The sequence below is a fragment of the Rhinopithecus bieti genome, unplaced genomic scaffold, assembly GCF_001698545.2.
Source record: "Rhinopithecus bieti isolate Rb0 unplaced genomic scaffold, ASM169854v2 scaffold_1599, whole genome shotgun sequence".
Lineage (NCBI taxonomy): Eukaryota > Metazoa > Chordata > Mammalia > Primates > Cercopithecidae > Rhinopithecus > Rhinopithecus bieti.
Window position 1 is genome coordinate 6,686,189 of NW_016804139.1, and position 22,463 is coordinate 6,708,651.

Here is a 22,463-nt window from a genome sequence, read left to right on the forward strand (position 1 = left end):
AAAAAAAAAAAAAAAAAAAAAAAAAACAAGATGGAGTTGTTTGGGTCAGATCTCTTTCACTGTCTCAGTTACAATTTTGCAATGGCAGTTTCAATACTGGCCTCGGGATGTCTTTACCGTATCCAATCTCAGGTTTTCAGCAGGCGTCAGAAGACCTGGAAGATATGTTAAAATGCAGTTTGCTGTCTGGGTGTGGTAGCTCACACCTGTAATCCCACCACCTTGGGAGGCCGAGGAGCAGGCAGATCACTTTAGCCTAGGAGTTTGAGACCAGCCTGAGCAACATATGAGATCACCATCTCTACAAATAATAATAATATTAGCTGGGTTTATGTTGTGTGCCTGTGGTCCTAGCTACTTGGGAGGCTGAGGTGGGAGGATCACTTGAGTTTGGGAGGTCAAGGCTGCAGTGAGCAGTGATCATGCCATTGCACTTCAGTCTGGGCAACAGAGCAAGACCCTATCTCAAAAAAAAGAAAAGAAAAAAATGCGGTTTGTTGGGCCCTGTCCAAGAAGATCTGACTCGGTGGGTCTGGGGTAGGGCCTAGCTTTTGTGCTTCTCCTAAATTCCCAGGTGATTTTGGCTTAGGGACAACTCTTTGAGAACAATTCTTCTGGAAGGGTCTTTCTTTTCTCAGCACATTTCCCTCCACTCCATGTTTATCCCTCCACTCACTGGGTGCTTATTACATCCCAGGCTTTGTTAATCACTGGAGATATCGGGATATGTAAGACAAGTTGTACCTGCTCAAGGAGCACACAGTCGATTGCCAGGATGGACACATCTATTGCACCTGAGCACCTAAGCACCTGAGCAGGACTAGGACAGAGGCAAGCAGAGACAGGAGGAGGATGCTTGCCTCAGACCCAAGGGAGGGCCAGCAGGGCCAGACCCAAGGGAGGTGAGGAGAAGGAAGAATCAGGAAGACTTTTCTGAAAAGGGTGAATGGGAGGTTGGGAAGGGCTTCCAGTCCGAGGGTGCCGTAGTGTCCAAAGACAGAGACCAGAGGCACATGGCTTATTGAATGGGCCACCAGGGCTTCTGAGGAGGGGAGGGTACAGGGGAGGAGAGCAGTGAAGAGGCGTGAGACTGGGAGAGGGGGCAGGGGTTGTGCCAGGAGAACCCTATATTTCCCTAGGGAGCTTGGATTCTAGTTTGTTCATTGTGGGAGGGTAGGAAGCAATGCCATAACCAGGAGCTCTCTGAGAGCAGTCATCTTGCTGCATGGAAGGGGACAATTGGGAGGAGCCCCTCAGGAGGTGCAGGGAGGCAGGGAATGGGTGATAGTGACGGGGGACTGGAGAAATATCAGAGGTCAGCGCTGACGGACTTGTCATCGCCTCAGACCATAGTCGTAGCGGGATGTGAGGTGGGGCACAGAGAGCGTGGGCTTTGAAGCTAGGCAAATGAGGAGTCAACCCCAGACCTACCATCTGCTGGGCGTGGGACGTGGGTAAACTAATAAGCCTCTTTGAACCTGTTTTCTTATCTGTACCGCTGGCTTAATAACTACTCTGGAGGGGAGAGAAAACTAAATGGGAAAATGTCTATACATAGGAATAGTGTAAACATGTTGGTAGTATTCTGTGGAGGAATAAAAGGCAGACTTCTCAAAAGCACAAGGGATGGAGACCCAGGGATTTATCTTCTCCCCTCCAGACACATGAGCCAGTTGTTGGGCAACAGGGCCAGCAGGATCATCTCTAAGCAGCACATCGGCTTGTGGGGAGTACAGACTGGGTTAGCAGCAGCCCATGTGGAGAGGGGCCTCCGAGGAAGCTGAGGCGGTCAGTGCTGGGGTTTCTCTGCATCTGTTTGCTCTGGGTACAGAGAGGACCCTGTGTAGTCAAAGGTAGCAGTGAGGTCTTGCCAAGCATGCCAGCGTGTCACACATCAGCACATTGGGAGCCCACAGAAGTGCCAAGACCAAGAAACCTCTTTAAGACCACTGTTGTGGAGGGTAGAGGAGGAGAGGAAGGAGAAGGAGGCGGCAGTGCTCTGATGGAGGAGCAGGAGCAGGAGGGGCTTGCAGAGGGGCTCCGGGTGGTGTGTGTGTGGTGAAGGTGGGTGGTGTTCCTGGTCCTCCAGGTGCTGCCCAGCCCCTGTCAGCCAGGGGTGAACCCCTGCGGGATAAGCCTGTGTGGTACCAACAATCCAAGCTACACCTGTGACACAAGACACTGCTGTGGCTCTGGCTGGTGTGGACCACCACCATCATCCTTCTGAGCTGCTGCTTCGTCTGCTGCCACTGCTGAGCCAAGCACTGCCTTCAGACCAGGCAGTGGCAACAAGAAATCAACCCCATCACCTGTAGGAAGCCCAGGATTATTCAGCACTGCCATTTTATCTTCAGTTTTGTGCCAAAGTATTTACTACCTTGTCATGAGGGAGTGGTTTCCCGACCTCCAACTCTTCCCCAACCATAGAGTGCCTTCCAGCTATGGCATGTAGCCCTTAAGGTGGCAGTGCCCCTGGGACTCCCAGGGGGCACAGAGCAGCCCTTTGTCTGGGTCCAGCAAAAGCAGCACAAGACCCCCACGCATTGGTGACCCTGGGGCCTCTGACACCCGCTGACCCAGCAGCCACCAAAGACCTGGGAACGGAGTCCAGTGTCTCTGTGGCCAGCCTGGGGGAGCTGGACTAAGGAGCCTTCCTGTGCAAGGATTTAGAATATACGGAGGAGCTGCTGAATGATTACAGCTCTGAGCATGACAGAGTATCCCCTCCCCTCCCCACCCCCTTTCCCCCAAGCAAAGGGAAGATACCGTGTGTGCAACTGGGGTCAACTTGATGATGGCCCCAAAGCATTCAACATGCTCATCAGTGATGCCCTGGATGACCCCCTGGACGTCCATGACGTTGACCTGTGCAGTCTCCTGGTGACAAGGAGGAAGGTCCCTGCCAGCCCCGCAAGGAGCAAGCTTGAGAGTCTGGGCATCCGCACCTGCCACGGCCCCCAGTCCCTGCTGCTGAGCACTGTGAACGAACAGGACTCTCCCAACCCCTAGAGCAGCAGCTCCCAGCCAGAGCCACCCCTGTCTGCACCTAAGACCTTGGCAAAGCAACCAGGGTCAGAAAGAACCAGAAGAGAAGCTTTCAATGACTTTCAGCCATTCTGTCCCCCTTTTTTTCTCTTCTCCTCTCCTGCATTTTTCTCCATCTCCAGGTACAGTTCGGGATGTGGATGCTTGTCCCAACACAAAAACACTTGGGATCCATTCGTGATACCCCAATTCATCCTGATTTTCCCCTCTTTAAAGTCAGATCTCACCTACCTATTTGGGTCAGAGAGATGTGTGTTTTAAAATCCCTAAGGAAGGAGGCGGGGACTGTGCCCTCAGATGATGATTGGTGAAGTGGATTTAAGCTTCATTTCAGTTTAAGAGAATGTTGCTGTGTCTCTGCCTAGGACAGGCAGCCCATTGTGGCCCTGGGTGATGAGGGAAGCCCACAGAGGCCCAGGGTTTGTGACCTGTGGCTGCCAGTGTCTGCAGAGCCAGAATTGAGCTAATCCGGTGACAGGATGGGCACTGATGGGCAGTTGTATGGTCGGTTGCTATCGGGCTTCTTGATCTCTCAAATTCCAGGTGACAAGATCAATGCATGCTTGAGGGACCCTTCCCAGCAGGCTCTGGGGGCTACAAACCAGTTCAGGTGTGGAACGTCATACTACTTTACCTTTGGTTTTTCTTTGAAAAACAAACAATGAAAGACAAATGAAAACAAGAATTCTACCAGTGTTCAGGCAATAATTCTCTTTGGGAAAAGGGATGTTTGTGGCTTTTCCCCGCATTGGCATTCAAAAGCTTGGCTGCAGAGTGGCTATTATTAAAATGTCCAAAAAATAGAAGATGCTGGTGAGGCTGCAGAGGAAAGGGAATGCTTGCACACTGTTGGCCCGAGTGTAAATTAGTTCATGGAAAAATTAATGCAGAAAGCAGTTTGGAGATTCCTGAAATAATTTAAAACAGAACTAGGATTCCACCCAGCAATTCCTTTACTGGGCATTTACCCAAAGGAATATAATTGGTCTGCCAAAAAGACACGTGCTCTTACATGTCCATCACAGCACTATTCTCAGTAGCAAAGTCATGGAATGAACCTAGGTGTCCATCAGCGGTAGACTGGATAAAGGAAATGTGGTACATATACACCATAGAATACTATACAGCCAAGAAAAGAATGAAAACATGTCCTTTGCAGCAACATAGATGGAGCTGGAGACCATAATCCTAAGCAAATTAACCTAGGAACAGAAAACCAAATATCACGTTCTCATGTTTAAGCGGGAGCTGAGCATTGGCACATGGATATAAAGATGGGAATAGTAGACAATACATCTGGTAGAGAGAAGAGAGAAGGAGGGTGGAAAGGGCTGAAAAACTACCTGTTAGGTACTAAACTCACTGCCTGAGTGATGAGATCATTTGTGCCCCAAACCTCAGCATCACAGAGTATATCCATGTAACGAACCTGAATATGTAGCCCCTGAATCTAAAATAAAAGTTGAAATTATTTTTTAAAAATGGAGCCTGGGTCAGGAGCAGTAGCTCACACTTGTAATTCTAGCACTTTGGATCACTTGAGGTCAGGAGTTTAAAACCAGCCTGGCCAACATGGCGAAACCCTGTCTCTACTAAAAATGCATTGGAGGTCTGTGCTGTGTTCCCTGTAACAGAAAATGTGCTCTGAACTTGTCTGTCTCCCTTGGCTGCTCCTGGCCCTTGGTACCAGTTCCCAGGGGTGTCCACAACCACTTGGGACAGAAGGTGAAGGTGGAATTTCAAAGAGAAGCTTGCTTGGATCTTCGGTGACAAGCCTGGATGAGCTACAGCACCAACATGGGCCCACTCAGAATTGCCAGGAGGAGGCTTTGGCCAGTGCCACAGGTGCCACGGAGCCTGCCTCCCTCTGCTGTGTCCAGTGGGTGCAAGTCAGCCAACGTGTGGCCAGAATGGCTGGATGGTGTCACAGCCCTCAGATGTCTTTCCTTCCATCTTTTTTAAGGAGTCCCAAGCAACTCCCTTGAAGTGTCTCAAAGGCAAGCAAGTTTTATGAAAATGAATCCTTCCTCAGTTAATTGACCAAATGGGTGAATCCTGACCTTCTCCAGTTTCTTTCCCTGGTCAGAGTGGGGAGCTGGTGTTAGCTGTGGGATTCACTGCGGAGTCCTACCTCAAAGACAAAGAAGACAAAAATAAAGTGTGCAGAGCTGGGCTTGATTCCCAAGTCGCAGTCTGGCTCCCGCTATGGTAGGCAGGACATCTCTCTAGCTGCTCACAGAGATGGAACTAGGCAGTTAAGGGAAGAGTTAGGGGGCCAGGGAGATTCGCTTGAGTCTGATTTTCCAGGTGAATGAGAAGGGAGGGCTTGGTCCAGGGCTTGGTGCCAACACATTCCTGGGAGAGTCACATCATCAGCAACAGCATTTGTCATTATTGTTGTATGTTAGCAATAAGATTCAACTGGTCAGATTTTTCGGGCTCCCTCAAAAATGCTGACACATTTTCTGTGCTGTGATTGTTCTGAAGGCAGAGTAGCTCCAACCAGTGTGAGAACCCAAATAAAAATCAATACCGCCCGCCAAAGACCACCGTTCTGAACTCACTTTTATCTAGAACAGTGTCCCCCTTTCTCCCAAGATTCTTCTTATTTTGGATTCCATCTCTTTGTATGTGCTAATCTAGTGTAGCATGGAACACATTTTGGGAGCTGGGGGCTCTGCTTACATTTAAGGGGGACAGCCTTGTATGGCCTGAGATTGGAGGTTGCTTTCCAGTGTGAAGGAGTGTGAGGCAGCAGGCACAGACACAGACAGTGAGATCAGGGTCACTTTATTGATACAGAGACTGCAGAGGGTCCAGGGGCTTTAGCTGTTGGCAGCTATGGTGTCCCTAATCCAGTCCACATAGTTGTAGACCTTGGTGTAGACTCCGGGCCTGTTCTTCTGGGCACAGCCATAGCCCCAGGAGACAATTCCTTGGAGCTGTCCGTTGGAGACCACAGGGCCACCAGAGTCACCCTGGGGAGAAGAAGGGAGAAGTTGTATGAAGAGAGAGGAAGAAAATAGCTACATTTACTCTGAACCTTAAAAAACCCTTTCCAGCCAGCTCTGTGGCTCCATGTTCTTCTCACAGTGGCCCATTCTCTGTTCTTCCTAAGCAGACAGTAGGGAGCCTAAGGGAACTGTCCTCACATCTCCATGGGGGCACTGCAGGGAGCCTCCTCAGCCCCACCACACGGGGAGTTCAAATATTTTTCCCAGGTGGGGCCTGGGTATCGGTGGGAGCCTCAGCATGGGTAAGGTTGTTCAAATCACCTGGCAGGAATCCTTGCCTCCCTCGAGGAAGCCCACACAGAACATGTTGCTGGTAATCTTTCCAGGGTAGGAGGCTTCACACTCAGCCTGGGTCAGCACAGGTGCGTCCAGGCACTGCAGCTCATCTGGGTAGTCGGCTGTGAGGATCAGGAGGCGATCAAAGAAAGTAGAAATGTGGGTCAGGCCACATTTCTGACCCAAGACCCAAGGAGACAATAATCTAGGATGGAACATTGAAGAGGAACACTGCTCCTGGAGAGGACTCCAAAACATAAGTCTTGGCAAGGGACTCTGGCTTTTAGTTCCCAGAATGATCATTGCTGAACCCCTCCCAAGACGTGATTATAGCAAGTTCTCCATTTGTCCTGTCTTTTGATTTTAGAAGCTAGGTTTTGGAGACTTTGCATCTCTCTGATGTCCAGTTCAGAGCCTGTGTGTAATGGACACAAGAAATATGTCTTAAGCCTGGAGGCCAGAGGTTTTAAGGGGCATGGTTTGTTCTGGAAATTGTGAGGATGGAGGGAAGTAGAAGGACAAAGGATGCCACTCACCGCCAGAGCTCAGAGTGTTGCCCCAGCCAGAGATGAGGCACTCGGTGCCAGCAGCTGGAGGGGCGGTGGGCAGAGAGATGGTGGACACGCGGGCATTGATGACGGCAGGTGAGGAGAGCTTGATCAGCAGGATGTCGTTGTCCAGAGTAATCCTGTTATAATTGGGGTGGCGGATGATCTTGGCTGCATTGATGAACTGCTCAGTTCCCTCCAGGACTTCGATGTTGTGCTCTCCCAGTCTCACCTGGATGCGGCTGATGGACAGGCAAGGCATGGTGAAGACCTTCTCCCACAGCCGGGGCACCCATCCCACCTTCCCCAGGGTCCTTAAGCTCCCTGCTCATGGACAGCTCTGGAGGGATTGAGTGGACTGTGTGGCCATATCACATGGGCAGAAGAGGGATGTGGGTCAGTGTAGGTGTGAGACCCAGGACCTTTCTGCTTCAGAGGTTGGTGCTAGTAGGGTTGGGAAGAGGCAAAGGGATCCCACCGGAGGCTGCTCCTGAACCCGCCTTCCCAATCTCTTTCCCACAATCTCCACAGTCACCAGCACTGTGGGCACATGGAGCTCCTTGTAGTTTTCCCAGCATTCTTCACCCCAGTTCTCTGCTAACTGCGCATAGCGCCTATTCCTCCCTCCCTTCTTGGCCTGGTGAGCACCACCCTTCTGTGTAATCTAACCCAAGGATAGCCATAGCATTAGCATCTCCTGGGAACTTGTTAGAAATGTAAATTCTTGATCCTTACCCCCAACTACTGATCAGAACCCTGGGGGTGGGACCCAGTGATTTCTGCCTTAACAAGCCTGCAGGTGGTTCTGACGCATACTCGGGTTTGAGAGTTCTTGGTGTAGGCAGCAATTCTCAGCTCTGTCTATATACTCTACAGTTGCCAGATGTAGAGGGTTAAATACTCACTGATATTCACACCCTCTTCCTGAAAATTTTGAGTTAATTGCCCTGAGATAGGACACAGGCATCAGTATTTTAAAAAACTCTCTCTTAGGTGGCTTTAATGTATAGCTAACCAGCAAAAGCTACTTGCCTGCTTTTCTCACTAGCTCTGACCACCCCAAGATCATCCCTGCCTGCTTTTATGATCACAACCCTTGCTGTTTCATGGATTTGCCTGGGTGTGAGAGGTTCCTGTCTTGTGTTCACTCTCTGCTCTGTGGAGTCAGCTGCTGCCAATAAGTTTTCTTCTCCACCCCCTCTCCCATCCATCTTACCCAACCTCAGTACTTCCCTGGGCTGAGGCCACGCTCTCCCAGGCAGCCTGTCTGGGAGCTTTGCAGTCAGGAACCCCACACTTACGTCTTGTAGCAGTGAGCTGCTGACACCACCCACTGTTCGTTGATGAGGGAGCCACCACAGAAGTGGTAGCCAGAATTCAGAGACACCTGGTAGGGGACAGAATTCTCCTCACAGGTGTAGCCCCCAACGATCTTGTCATCATCGTCAAAAGGGGCAGCAACTGGAGTGGAGACGGGAAGGGAGAAGGCAAGTCAGTAGCATGTTAGGGGTGGCGCTCCCAGCCTGCAGTTGCTTTCTGCTAATTGGAAATCGTTAACAAGCACAGTGAGGCTAGGCAAGGGAGGGAGCGCTGCCACCCCTGGTGAGCATCACTGGATGTGGCTCCAAGTCTCTGTATCTGCAGAGCATGTAGCGAGGTATCCGGTGGGGGCTCAGATCTCTCCTGGGGTCACCAGGCTGAGGTCGCAATGAATGTCCTCACCATGCTTTCAGTGGGATAGGAGTTGGGATGTGTCTGTCTCACCCACTGAATGCTTCTCTCTTTTAATCACCACCTGTGTACTCCACCTGGCTGTTTAAGCCCTGGATGGTCAGGATAGTTCGGCCAAGCTAGAAAAACCCCTGGCTGTGTAGACCTGGCCATGACCAGATTCCCCCTCAGCTCAGATCTGTGTAGTGAAGGCAGAGTTGAGGGATGCACCAGGCTTACTTCGGCAGAACAAATGTAGACGTTATTATTGGCCAAAAGAACAGCAATTCTTAACCTTGGCTGCATGCGTAGAAATGTTAAAAATCACCTGGAAAGCTTAAAAGCCCAGAACACAGGCTGCACCCTAGACAAATGAAGTGAGGATTTCTAGAGTTGAGTCTCTGGTATGAGTAATTTTTCCACCTCCCCAGGTGCATTCGAGGTTAAGAGCAGCTATAGTGGAGGTATTCTGGTGCTGTCAGAGCCAAGGCTGAAGCCTGCTGCTTCATTTTGTGGGCCAGCCCCACCTGGTCTCCCTTATCAGCTTCTCCAACCACAGCTCGTATATGGATGAATGACAGTTCTGGGAGTGAAATCAGGGAGAAGGTGAAAGAGGTGAAGCTTAAAAAGAGCCCAAGGAGGATGGGAAGGAGAGATGCCAGATGGAGGAAATAGAGCATCAGAGCACAGTCAAAAGAGGAGAGGTAGCAAGAATGGAAGGGCATGCGTCTGCCAGGAAAGGGGTGGTTGGGGCCTGAGGCAGGGCATGAAACTCACCAGCAGCTCCCACAAAGGCAAGGATCAGGAGTGGATTCATGGTGGTAGAGTGTGCCTGACTGGTGGCGGAAGACCCGTCTTTATACCTCCCGAGGATTGGGAGAGGAAGTGTCTGTGAGGTGAGGGTCACCGCTCCTCCCAACACAAACACACCTGCAGCTTTCCCCTTCCCAGGGTCTTACATCAGCTCAGCTATGTTTGGCCACTCTGTGAGTTTGTGATTCACAGGTGATAAGGGAACTTGTCATCTGAGAGCAGAGAGGGAGACCGGCTGTTTCCTGGAAGAATACTGGGATGGAGAAGGCAGGGAAAGCAAAGCCCTGGATCACACAGCCAGGCTTTCTTAGGCCGAGGAAATGAGGGTTAGAAGGAGGGAGAATGACCTGGATGTTTAGGAATCCTTTTAACTATTGGGAATGTATTTAATATACTTAAGGAAGGGCAAGCGTTGGTAACAAGCTTGGCTTTTCAGTGTCTTGGGGCCGCCATGAGAGGAGCAAAGTCTTATTTAAGGCTCATTCCGTGAATATGAAGATGCTTCTCTCCGGTCAGTGTGCGGGAAGGCTAAATCCAAGGCTTTGGGGAAAGAGAATTCCAACACTAAGTGGTAAGTAGAAGGGAGACTCAGCATTCCTTAGGATTCTGGGCTTCCAGATGGCTCTCCTTCCTACCAAGGCTTAAGGATGGGAAGCGTTTCAATGAAGGAAGGGGCACAGGTTAGTAAGGAGCTTACTCAGTGCATCTGGAGGATGGAAAACCAATGGCACACTCTTCCCCTTCTTCAATGTGAAGATATTTGTCTCTCTCATGTGCATCCTGTCATAGGTTCTTTTTATGCAGCCTCACCCTGGCAACCTGCACTCAGGGTGATGCAAACTGATCCACCCTCTCAGGGCTGACAGTCTGAACCAGAATGACATGCCCCAGATCAGATGTCAGAGTTTGGACCATGGTAAATCTGGGTTATGTTCTGATCTGAGAATGAGCAGTAGGTAGAGATTTAAGCACATGGTAAATGGGTCACATATTGGGTTCAGTAACGAAGACGTGGAGGGATGGGTCTAGAATTCTCTATTTTAGATGCAGTGAGATTATACTGGGCTCAGTACAAAGTGAATCTTCTCAGAGAATATCCTGATTTGGGCCCTACCAAGGCTACTAAGACATAGTTGTGTAATTGACTGAGGCATAACATGGACAGAACATGTGGAGATGGGGATGTTGTCTGCGCTCAGGTCTAATGATGAAAGGAGGAGCTTCCTTATGAGGGTGCTTTCCCTTCTCAGCAACTCTGAGCTCAGGTTAGTGATGGGCAGGAGTAAGCAGAGTTCAAGTTTGAATTTGAAAGGTAAAGGAAAAAGGTATGTTCTGGAGATGGCGAAGAAAATGAGAAAAGTTCAGAAATTTGGTGTTGAAATTGGACATGGCCAGTGGCTAGAGGGAGGAAGCAAATGGAAACCAGACAGAATTTGAAAAAAATGCCAAAATGGGGCCCATGGAGTTGAGCGGACACAAAGAGAACCTCCGGGTTTAGCTCCTGGCATGGCCGCCGAGCCAGCTTCCCCACAGCCAGGAGACCCACTGCTCAGAGAACCCCTCTCCACCCTGTACCCCTCTAATCACTGATGGGCTCATACCTAACACTGCTATACTTAGATGGTGCATGGTGCCTGACTACTTTACAAGAGTTTTCACATAAGCAACAGTGGTACATTACTTTTCATTTATGCTGAGTTTCACATTTAACTTTCCACAAACATGCTAATTGTGATTTGTGCAGAGCAGAATTATTTCCATTTATAGAGGAAGACAATAATATTCAGAAGGATTCTGTCTTGCCCAAGACAGCAGATCTTGGCAGAGCTGACCATAAGGCCAACGGAAGTCATGGAGAGCGTTATGAAATGTGGGAATTGCTGCAGGTGGCATCTAAAAGATTTATTAAGGATCAAGGCACAGGTCCCCAGAGGACAATCTGTATGTCTGATTCCTTCCTGGTTCTTTTCTTCCTGGCAGAAATAGATGATTGAATTCATCTTTCTCCTGGCAGCTTGTCTCAGAGCCTTACCTTGCTACAGTTCCAGACCCATCCAGGTCATGACTGCCATGTAGATGACACACCTCTCTGCTCATGAATAACTGGCCAAGCCTGAGGTAACCAGGTTTTGGAGCATTGATAATATGGGCTTTTCCTGTGTTGTCCCTAAATATGTTGTTTCATTTTGTCTGCTTGTCATTGGGTCTTCACAGAACTCCTGCCTTAGAGGATAAGGAGAGACTCTTGCTCTAGCAACTGTCGACACCAGTGTGCACTAATCAGGGAGGTGAACCTTGGTAGAAGATGGAAAATTTATTTGGAAAAGGGGGATTTTTGGATCAGTGCTTGTGGCTCTGATTCTCTGTCTGATAGGGAACACCCAAGAATATGAGGATTTCTGTACCTAGAGCTTGAAGACTTGCCTTCTCCAGTATTTTGTGCTCCTCCTTAAATGATCACAGTATAGTCTGAGGTCATCTTTCTTCAAAAAGCAATGACTCTACAGGCAGAGAACACAGCTATAGGTGGAGACTGTTACCTCATACTGTAGACTCGGATGTGTAGGATAGGCTCAGATCCAGCTGCCCAAGCTCCATTTGGAGGACATGTCATTCTTCGTACTGTTCATTCTGAACTATAGATGTTTTTGTCTACTTCTCTAAGACATCTTTCTGTCTTGTGTTTAGTGCTTAGCACACCAAACCACTGTCCTTCAATTATGGTAACAGTGAATCATTTGTGTGTGCTTACTCTATATCATGTAACTTACTATACAGCATGTAACTCACATAAGTTAAGAATTTTTTTTCATTTTATCATCACAACCATCTTGGGATTTTACATTTTACAGATGATCAAATGATCATTTTACACATGATCAAATGAGCTTTCTGGAGGTGAAGTGACTCTCCCATCTCCCAGAGCAGCAGCTCCCAGCCAGAGCTGACCCTGCCTGTACCCAAGACCTTGGCACAGCAACCAGAGCCGGAAAGAACCAGAAGAGAAGCTTTCAAGGACTCTCAGCCACTTTGTCCCCATTTTTTCTCTTCTCCTTTCCCCTGAATCTAAATAAAGTTGAAATTATTTTTTCTCCATCTCCAGATACAGTTCAGGATGCCTGTCCCCACACAAAAACACTTGGGATCCATTCCTGATACCCCAGTTCATCCCAATTTTTCCCTCTTTAAAATCAGATCTCACCTACCTGTTTGGTCAGAGAGATGTGTGTTTTAAAATCCCCAAGGAAGGAGGCAGGGACTGTGCCCTCAGATGATTATTGGTGAAGGGAATTTATGCTTAATTTCAGTTTAGGAGAATGCTGCTGTGTCTCTGCCCAGGACAGGCAGCCCATTGTGGCCCTGGGTGATGAGGGAGGCCTACAGAGACCCAGGGTTTGTGACCTGTGGCTGCCAGTGTCTGCAGAACCAGAATTGAGCTAATCCCTTGAAAGGATGGGTGCTGATGGGCAGTTGTATGGTCGGTTGCTATGGGGCTTGTTGATCTCTTAGATTCCAGGTGACAAGATCAATGCATGCTTGACCGGCCCCTTCCTAGCAGGCTCTGGTGGCTACAAACTGGTTCAGGTGTGGAAGGTCATACCACTTTATCTTTGGTTTTTCTTTGAAAACCAAACAACAAAAGACAGATGAAAACAAGAATTCTACAAGTGGTCAGGCAAGAATTCTCTTCGGGAAAAGGGAGGTTTGTGGTTCTTCCCCACATTGGCCTTGAAAGGGCTTGGCAGCCAAGTGGCTTTATTAAAACGTCAAAAAAATAGAAGATGCTGGTGAGGCTGCAGAGGAAAGGCAATGCTAAGACACTGTTGAGGCGAGTGTAAATTATTTCATGGAAAAATTAATGCAGAAAGCAGTTTGGAGATTTCTGAAATAATTTAAAACAGATCTGCCATTCCACCCAGCAATTCCTTGACTGGGCATATACCCACAGGAAAATAATTGCTCTGCCAAAAACACACGTTCTTACACGTCCATCACAGCACTATTCTCAGTAGCAAATCCATGGAATGAAGCTAGGTGTCCATCAGCAGTAGACTGGATAAAAGAAATATGGTACATATATACCATGGAATACTATGCAGCCACGAAAAGAATGAAATCTTGTCCTTCGAAGCAACATGGATGGAGCTGGAGACCATAATCCTAAGCAAATTAACATAGGAACGGAAAGCCAAAAACCACATTCTCATGTATAAGTTTGAGCTGAGAGTGGGGTACACATGGATATAAAAATGGGAACAGTACACAATACATCTGGTAGAGGAAAGAGAGAAGGAGGTTGAAAGGGCTGAAAAACTACCTATTGGGTGCTATGCTCGGTGTCTGCGTGATGAGATCATTTGTGCCCCAAACCTCAGCATCACACAATATATTCATGTAACAAACCTGCACATGTAGCCCCTGAATCTAAAATAAAAGTTGAAATTATTTTTTTTTTAAATGGGGCCTGTGCCAGAATTGGTGGCTTACACCTGCAATCCCAACACTTTGGATCACTTGAGGTAAGGAGTTCAAAACCAGCCTGTCCAACATGGTGAAACCCTGTCTCTACTAAAAATACAAAAAAATACAAAAAACAAAACAAAACAAAAACCCCAAAATTAGCTGGTCATGGTGGTGGGTGCCTGTAATCCCAGCTACTTGGGAGGCGGAATCACTTGAACTCAGGAGGTGGAGGTTGTAGTGAGCAGAGATCATGCCACAGCACTCCAGCCTGGCTGGTGTTGAGCCAGAAGAAGATGTTTTGTGTGAAGGCTGAGGTGGGGGCTCTTCAGAGCCTCTGTGAGAAGGAGGCCCTAAGCCGTGGCGGTGGACAGAATTGTAGCTTTCTGCCTCTTTGCCCTTTGGTCTGGACCCCCAGGTGAACAGTACTAGCCTGGATCCCGAGCACATGCTCTGGAGACCTTCACATCTCACAGTTCCATGTGAGCAAATGGACTGGGAAAGCTGTGTGGCCTGAGAAAAGGCAACCCCATGGCCTGACTCTCACACAGTATTTTGTCTTTTTTTTTGAATAAGCATTTTTTTTTTCTTGTTTTGTGTTTTTGATGGTGGTGGTGGTTTATTTTACACTGACCACATGGAAGAAATCCCATGGTTGTCTGTGATTTTCATGCCCTGTTTCTGCTGGCAACCCTTCAGTGGTGACTGACTTTTCTGTGTAAAGAGTCTAAATGGCCCAGGTAGGAGGTGGAAGCAGCCATGTGGAAGGCCATTGGGATCCTTATGTCTGTCTCTTGGCTTCAGGTAGCCAGTTGGGCTTTGTTAGGAATGATCTGAATATGGACAGAAAACAGTGGAAACTAACACTCCCTGCCCAGTCCTGTTTCTGTGAAGCGTTTGGTTCTTCCCTTGACTCTTGAGTGATGATGATATTCAGACGAGGCATTGACATTATGGTAAGAAAGGGAAAAAATGTATGTTTCTTGTCTGTCTATCTACCTACTGGGTATGTATCTCCAAAAGCAGACAAACCCAAGGCTGTAAGGTGAGCTAGGATCTGCATTTGGACTCCATAAAAACAAAATCCATGTTGAACAAAGTGATGTTTGTATGCAGTGACTTTCTGGGTGACCTGTGTGTATCTGTCCATTGTGTGTGATCCCTGAGCCCTATTTTCCTCTGAAGATACTGAGTGGTAGCTGTCTCCTCACACGAACCACATCTAGAGCACAGATGGCCCTCTGAAGGTATTTGATCTTACACATTTATTGTTTACCAAACAAGTGTCTGATTCATACCACAGCATGTGGTGTATTCCACAGCATGTGGACTGCGGTCCCCTGTGTTTTCCAGGAATGCTTTGCTGCATGTAGAGGGTTTACTCTACTCATCAGTGCAATTTGCACACTGCTCCGTGGACACTTGAGGTCTGTGCTGTGTTCCCTGTAACTGGAAACATGCTCTGAACTTGTCTTTCTCCCTTGGCTGCTCCTGGCCCTTGGTACCAGCTCCCAGGGGTGTCCACAACCACTTGGGATAGAAGGTGAAAGTGGAATTTCAAATGGAAGCTTCCTTGGATCTTCAGTGACAAGCTTAGATGAGGTATGAACCCAACATGGGCCCTCTCAGAATTGCCAGGAGGAGGCTTTGGCAGGTGCCACAGGTGCCATGGGGCCTGTCTCCATCTGCTGCGTCCAGTGGGTGCAAGTCAGCCAACATGTGGCTAGAGTGGCTGGATGGTGTCACAGCCCTCAGATGTCTTTCCTTCCACCTTTGTAAGGTGTCCCAAATAACTCACTTGAAGTGTCTCAAAAGCGAGAGCAAGTTTTATGAAATATGAATCCTTCCTCAGCAAATTGATCAAATGGGGAATCCTGACCCTCTCTAGTTTCTTTCCCTGGTCAGAGGTGGGGAGCTGGTGGTAGCTTGAGGGATTCACTTGCGCGCCGTATCCCAAAGGTCAAAGAAGACGGGAAAATTGCAGTGTGCAGAGGCTGGGCTTGATTCCAAGTTGCAGTCAGGCTCCGCTTATGGTGGCGGACATCTCTCTAGCTGCTACAGAGGATGGAACTAGGGAGTTCAGGGGATAATCAGCAGGGGGGGCAGGAGGGATTTACTGAGTTCTGGATTTTCCAGGTCAATGAGAAGGGAGGGCTTGGGTCGAGGGTGCCAAAACATTCCTGGGAGAAGTCCATGTCATCACCAGTAGTAGCATTGGTAATTATTGTTTTTATTTTAGCAACAAGATTTTAGCTGTTCAATTTTTTGGGCTGTTCTGGGAAGATGTGACCATTTCTTTGCTGTGGATTGTCTGAAGGCAGAGTAAGCCCCAACCACGTGAGAAGCCCAATAAAAATCAACCTCCCCACCAAAAGACCACCTGAAAACAGTGCCCCCCTTTCTCCCAAGCTGCTGCTTGTTTTGGATTCCATCTCTTTGTATGTGCTAATCTAGTGTACCATGGAACACATTTTGGGAGCTGGGGCTCTGCTTACCTTTAAGGGGGACATTTGTGTCTGATCTGAGATTGGAGGATGCTTTCCAGTGTGAAGGAGTGTGAGGGAGCAGGCACAGACATAGACGGTGAGAGCAGGGTCACTTTACTAGTATAGAGACTGCAGCAGGACAGGGGGTTTAGCTGTTGGCAGCTATGGTGTCCTTAATCCAGTTCTCATAGTTGTAGACCTTGGTGTAGTCTCCAGGCTTGTTCTTCTGGGCACAGCCATCATCCCAGGAGACAACACCTTGGAGCTCTCCGTTGCAGGCCACAGGGCCACCATCATCAAGCTGGGTAGAAGGGACAAGTTGTATGGAGAGATGGAGGAGGAATATAGCTACATTTACTCTGAACCTTAAAAGACCCCTTTCCAGCCAGCTCTGTGACTCCACGTCCTTCTCAGGGTGGCACATTCTCTGTTCTTCCTAAGCAGACAGCATGCAGCCCAAAGGAGCCTTCCTCACTTCTCCATGGGGGCACTACAAGGAGCCTCCTCCACCCTGCTACCTTGGGAGTTCAAATCTTTTTCCTGGATGGGGCCTGGGTATCAGTGGGAGCCTCAGCATGGGAGGGGTCAAGTCACCCGGCAAGAATCCTTGCCTCCCTCGAGGAAGCCCATGCAAAACATGTTGTCTGTAATCTTTCCCAGGTAACAGGCTTTACACTTAGCCTGGGTCAGCACAGGAGCTTCCAGGCACTGCAGCTCGTCTGGATAGTTGACTGTGAGGATCAGGAAGAGATCAAAGAAAGTCAAAATGTGGGTCAAGCCAGAGAAGGAGACAATCTAGGATGGAACATCGAAGAGGAACACTGCCCCTGGAGAGGACTCCAAAACATAAGTCCTGGATAGGGACTCTGGCTTTTAGTTCCCAGAATGATCATTGTTGAACCCAAGACATGATTATAGCACGTTCTCCATTTGTCCTGTCTTTAGATTTTAGGAGCCACATCCTTTTTATTTTGCATCTTTCTGGTGCCCAGTGAAGAGCCCGGGGGTAATGGGCATTAGAAATGTGTCTTAAGCCTGGAGGCCAGAGGATTCAAGTTAAAAGGCATAGTTTGTTCTGGAAATTGTGAGGACGGAGGGAAGTAGAAGGACAAAGTTCCCACTCACTGCCAGAACTCAGAGTGTTTCCCCAACCGGAGATGAAGCATGCGGTGCCAGGAGCTGGAGGGGCAGTGGGCAAAGAGATGGTGGACACGTAGGCATTGATGATGGCAGGCCTGGAGAGCTTGATCAGCAGGATGTCATTGTCCAGAATCCTCCAGTTGTATCTGGGGTGGCGGATGGTCTTGGCTGCATTGATGAACTGTTCCAGTCCCCTCCAGGACTTTGATGTTGTGATCTCCCAGTCTCACCTGGATGCGGCTGTTGGGCAAGGCAGGCATGGTGAAGACCTACTCCCATAGCCGGGGTACCCATCCCACCTTCCCCAGGGTCCTCAAGTTCCCTGCTCATGGACAGATCTGGAGGCATGGGGTGGGATGTGTGACCATATTGCATGGGCAGGAGAGGGATGTGGGTCAGTGCATGTGTGAGGCCCAGGACCTTTCTGCTTCAGAGATTGGTGGTAGTGAGGTGGGGAAGAGGCAAAGGGATCCCACAGGAGGCTGCTCCTCAACCAGCCTTCCCAGTCTCTTTCCCACAATCTCCACAGTCACTAGCAGTGTGGGCACAAGGAGCTCCTTTAAGATTTCCCAGCATGCTTCACCCCAGGCCTTTGCTAACTGCGCACAGTGCCTGCTCCCCCCTCCCTTCTTGGCCTGGTGAGCACCACCCTTCTGTATAATCTAATCCAAGGATAGCCATAGCATTAGCATCTCCTGGGAACTTGTTAGAAATGTAAATTCTTGGTCCTTACCCCCACCTACTGATCAGAACCTTGGGGATGGTACCCAGTGATTTGTGCCTTAACAAGCCTGCAGGTGGTTCTGACACATACTCATGTTTGAGAGTTCTTGGTGTAGGCAGCAGTTCTCAGCTGTGTCTATGCACTCTACAGTTACCAGAGGTAGAGTGTTAAAGACTCACTGATATTCACACCCTCTTCCTGGAAATTTTGAGTTAATTGCCCTGGGATAGGACACAGGCATCAGTATTTTTAAAAACTCTTTCTTAGGTGGCTTTAATATGTGGCTAACCAGCAAAAGGTACTTGCCTGCTTTTCTCATTAGCTCTGACCACCCCAAGATCATCCCTGCCTGCTTTTATGACCACATCCCTTGCTGTTTCATGGATTTGCCTGGGTGTGAGAGGTTCCCGTCTTGTGTTCACTCTCTGTTCTGTGGAGTCAGCTGCTGCCAACAAGTTTTCTTCTCCACCATCTCTCCCCTCCATCTTACCAAACCTCAGTACTTCCTTGGGCTGAGGCCAAGCTCTCCCAGGTAGCCTGACTGGGAGCTTTGCAGTCAGGGGCCCCACACTTATGGCTTGTAGCAGTGAGCTGCTGATACCACCCACTGTTCGCTGAGGAGGGGGCCACGACAAAAGTGGTAGCCAGAATTCAGGGATACCTGGTAGGGGAGAGAATTCTCCTCACAGGTGTAGCCCCCAGTGATCTTGTCATCATCATGAAATGGGGCAGCCACTGGAGTGGAGATGGGAAGGGAGAAGGGAAGTCAGTAGCATGTTAGGCATGGTGCTCCCAGCCTGTGGTTGCTTTCTGCTAATTAGAAATCCTTAAGAAGCACAGTGAGGCTAGGCAAGGGAGGAAGCACTGTCACCCCTGGTGAACATCACTGGCTGTGGCTCCCAAGTCTCTTTGTCTCCAGGGCATGTAGCTAAGTACCCTGTGGGGACTCAGATCTCTCCAGGCTGAGGTTGTAAGGAATGTCCTCACAATGCTTCCAGTGGGATAGTTGGGATGTGATTGTCTCACCCACTGAGTGCTTCTCTCTTTTATTCATTACCTGTGTACTTCCCCTGGCTATTTGAGCCCTGGATTGTCAGGATACTTTGGCCAAGCTAGGAAAATCCCCTGGCTGCAGAGACCTGGCCATCACCAGCTTCCCCCATAGCTCACATCTGTGCTGTCAGGGCAGAGTTGAGGGTAGCCCCCAGACTCACTTCGGCAGAACAAAGGTAGATGTTGTTTTTGGCCAGTAGTCCAGCAATTCTTAACCTTGGCTGCATGCCTTGAAATGTTACAAATCACCTGGGAAGCTTAAAAGCCCAGAACACAAGCTTCACCCTAGACAAATGAAGTTAGAATGTCTAGAGCTGACTCTCTGGCATGAGAAATATTTCAACCTCCCCAGGTGCATTCGAGGTTAAGAGCAGCTCTAGTTGTGCTATTCTGTTGCTGTCGGAGCCAAGCATGAAGCCTGCTGCTTCATTTCCTGGGCAAGCCCCACCTGAGCTCCTTTCCCAGCTTCTCCAGCCACAGCTCGGATATGGATGAATGACAGTGGTGGGAGTGAAATCACGGAGAAGTTGAAACAGGTGAGGGTTAAAGAGAGCCCAAGGAGGATGGGAAGCAGAGATGCAAGATAGAGGAAATAGAATATCAGAGCACAGTCAAAAAGGGAGAGGTGGCAAGAATGGAAGGGCTTGTGTCTTTCAGGAAAGGGGGTTGGCGGGGCCTGAGGCAGGGCATGATACTCACCAGAAGCTCCCAAAGGTAAGGATCAGGAGTGGATTCATGATGGTAGAGTTTGCCTGACTGGTGGTGGAGGACCCATCTTTATACCTCCCGAGGATCAGGAGAGGAGGTGTCTGTGAGGTGAAGGTCACCGCTCCTCCCAACACAAACACACCTGCAACTTTCCCCTTCCCAGGGTCTTGCATCAGCTCGGCTATGTTTGGCCACTCTGTGGGTTTGTGATTCACATGTGATAAGGAAACTTGCCTTCTGAGACCAGAGAGGGAGACTGGCTGTTTCCTAGAAGGATGCTGGGATGGGGAAGACAGGGAAAACCAAGCCCCGGATCACAGAGCTAGGCTTTCTTAGGCTGCGGAGACGAGGCTTAGAAGGAGGGAGAATGGCCTACCTGTTTAACTATTAACTATTGGGAATGTATTTAATGTACTTAAGGAAGGACAAACGTCGGTAACAAGCTTGGCTTTTCAGTGTCCGGGAGCCCCCAAGAGTGGAGGAAAGTCTTATCTAAGGCTCATTCCTGTGAAAATGAAGATGCTTCTCTCCAGTCAGTGTGTGGGCATGTCAAATCCAAGACTTTGGGAACAAGAATACCAACACTAACGGATAAGAAGAAGGGAGACTCACATTCCATTGGATTCTGGGCTTCCAGATGGCTCTCCTTCCTACCAAGACTTAAGGATGGGAAGTGTTGCAAAGAAGGAGGGGGCACACGTTATGTAGGAACTTACTCAGTGCATCTGGAGGATGGAAAACCAATGGCACACTCCTCCCCTTCTTCAATGTGAAGACATTTGTCTGTCTCATGTGCATCGTGTCATAGGTTCTTTTAATGCAGCCTCCTGGTGCCCTGGCAACCTGTACTCAGGGCGATGCAAACTGACCCACCTGCTTGGGGCTGACAGCATGAACCAGAATGATATGCCCCCAATCAGATGTCAGAGTTTGGACCATGGTAAATCTGAGTTATGATCTGATCTGAGAATCAGCAGTAGGTAGAGATTTGAGCACATGGTAAATGGGTCACATATTGGGTTCAGTAACGAAGATGTGGAGGGGTGGGTCTAGAATTTTCTGTCTTACATGCAGTGAGATTATGCTGGGCTCAGTACAAAGTGAATCTTCCCAGAGAATACGTTGATGTGGGCCCTACCAAGGCCACTAAGACACAGTTGTGTAATTGACTGAGGTACAACCTGGCCAGAACAGTGTGGAGATAGAGATGCTATCTCTGCTGAAGTCTAATGATGCAAGGAAAGAAGGAGCTTCCTTGTGAGGGTGCTTTCCGTTCTCAGCAAGTCTGAGCTCAAGTTTGTGATGGGCAGGAGTGAGCAGAGTTCAAGGTTGAATTGTTTGAAAGGTAAAAGAAGCAGGAATGTTCTGGTGACAGTGAACAAAATGAGCAAAGCTCAGAAACTTGGTGTTGAAATTGGACATGGCCTGGGGGCTAGAGGGAGGAAGCAAATGGAAACCAGAGAGAGTTGGAAAAAATGCCAAAGTGGGGCCGGTGGAGTTGAGAGGACACACAGAGATCCTTCAGGTTTAGCTCCTGGCATGGCTGCCAAGCTAGCTTTCCCACAGCCAGGAGACCCACTGCTTGGAAACCCCCTCTCCACCCCGTACCTCCTCTAATCACTGATGGGTTAATACATAACACTGCTAACCTTAGATGGTGCATGGTGTCTGACTACTTTACAAGAGTTTTCATATAAGCAACAGTGGTACATTGCTTTTCATTTATGCTGAGTTTCACAGTTGAACTTCCCACAAACATGCTATTTGTGATATGTGCAGAGCGAACTTATTTCCATTTATAGAGGAAGACAATGAGATTCAGAAGGATTCTGTCTTGCCGAAGAATACAGAACTTGCCAGAGCTGATCGTAAGGCCAACAAGCCATGGAGTGCATTGTGAAGTGTGGGAATTGCTGCAGGTGGCATCTAAAACGAGATTTATTGAGGATCAAGACAGAGGTCCCCAGAGGACTAACTGTACATCTGATTCCTTCCTGTTACTGTTCTTCCTGGCAGAAGTAGATGATTGAATTCATCTTTCTTCTGACACCATGTGTCAGAGCCTTACCTTGCCATAGTTCCAGACCCATCTAGGCCATGACTACCATGTAGATGACACAGCTCTCTGCTCATGAATAAGTGGCCAAGCCTGAGGAAGCCTGGTTTTGGAGCATCGATAATATGGGCTTTTCCTGTATTGTCCCTAAGCATGTTGTTTCATTTTTTCCCCTTGTCATGGGGTCTTCACAGAACTCCCGCCTTAGAGGATAAGGAGAGACTCTTGCTCTAGCAACTGTAGACACCAGTGTGCACTAAACAGGGATGCGAACCTTGGTAGAAGATGGAAAATTGTTTTGGAAAAGGGGATTTTTGGATCAGTGCTTGTGTCTCTGACTCTGCGTCTGAAACGGAACACCTAAGAATATGAGGATTTTCTGTATCTAGAACTTGAAGACTAGCCTTCTCCGTATTTTGCACTCTTCCT

General features: G+C 48.7%; 1 protein-coding gene and 1 pseudogene across 3 annotated transcripts; both read right to left on the reverse strand.

Annotated features, from left to right (window-relative positions):
* Positions 1–5,814: 5,814 nt before the first annotated feature.
* Positions 5,815–10,237, reverse strand: LOC108526176 (trypsin-2). Of its 3 annotated transcripts, XM_017866823.1 has the most exons (6): positions 9,371–9,444; positions 8,185–8,344; positions 7,789–7,830; positions 6,872–7,125; positions 6,321–6,457; positions 5,815–6,023 (listed from the first exon to the last, which is right to left on the reverse strand). In XM_017866823.1, exons 1-6 carry the CDS (start codon positions 9,408–9,410, stop codon positions 5,871–5,873), a joined length of 786 nt encoding a protein of 261 aa, XP_017722312.1. In that variant the 5' UTR covers positions 9,411–9,444; the 3' UTR covers positions 5,815–5,870. The 3 variants fall into 3 exon arrangements, with proteins under 3 accessions (XP_017722312.1, XP_017722313.1, XP_017722311.1); XM_017866824.1 differs by lacking the exon at positions 7,789–7,830 and having other exon boundaries at positions 9,371–9,488; XM_017866822.1 differs by lacking the exons at positions 7,789–7,830; positions 9,371–9,444 and adding an exon at positions 10,104–10,237 and having other exon boundaries at positions 5,820–6,023.
* A 6,264-nt stretch (positions 10,238–16,501) lies between these two features.
* LOC108526179 (trypsin-2-like) lies at positions 16,502–20,776 on the reverse strand (annotated as a pseudogene).
* Positions 20,777–22,463: the final 1,687 nt, after the last annotated feature.

Bases quoted from the DNA above. Each gene is read 5' to 3' on its own strand.
- LOC108526176 (XM_017866823.1), bottom strand. From the start codon at position 9,410: ATGAATCCACTCCTGATCCTTGCCTTTGTGGGAGCTGCTG. The intron at 7,831-8,184 runs GTAAGTGTGGGG...GTCCTATCTCAG, and splicing joins GCAGCTCACTGCTACAAGAC to GGCAATTAACTCAAAATTTT. The intron at 6,024-6,320 runs GTGATTTGAACA...TCTTCTCCCCAG, and splicing joins GAGGCAAGGATTCCTGCCAG to GGTGACTCTGGTGGCCCTGT.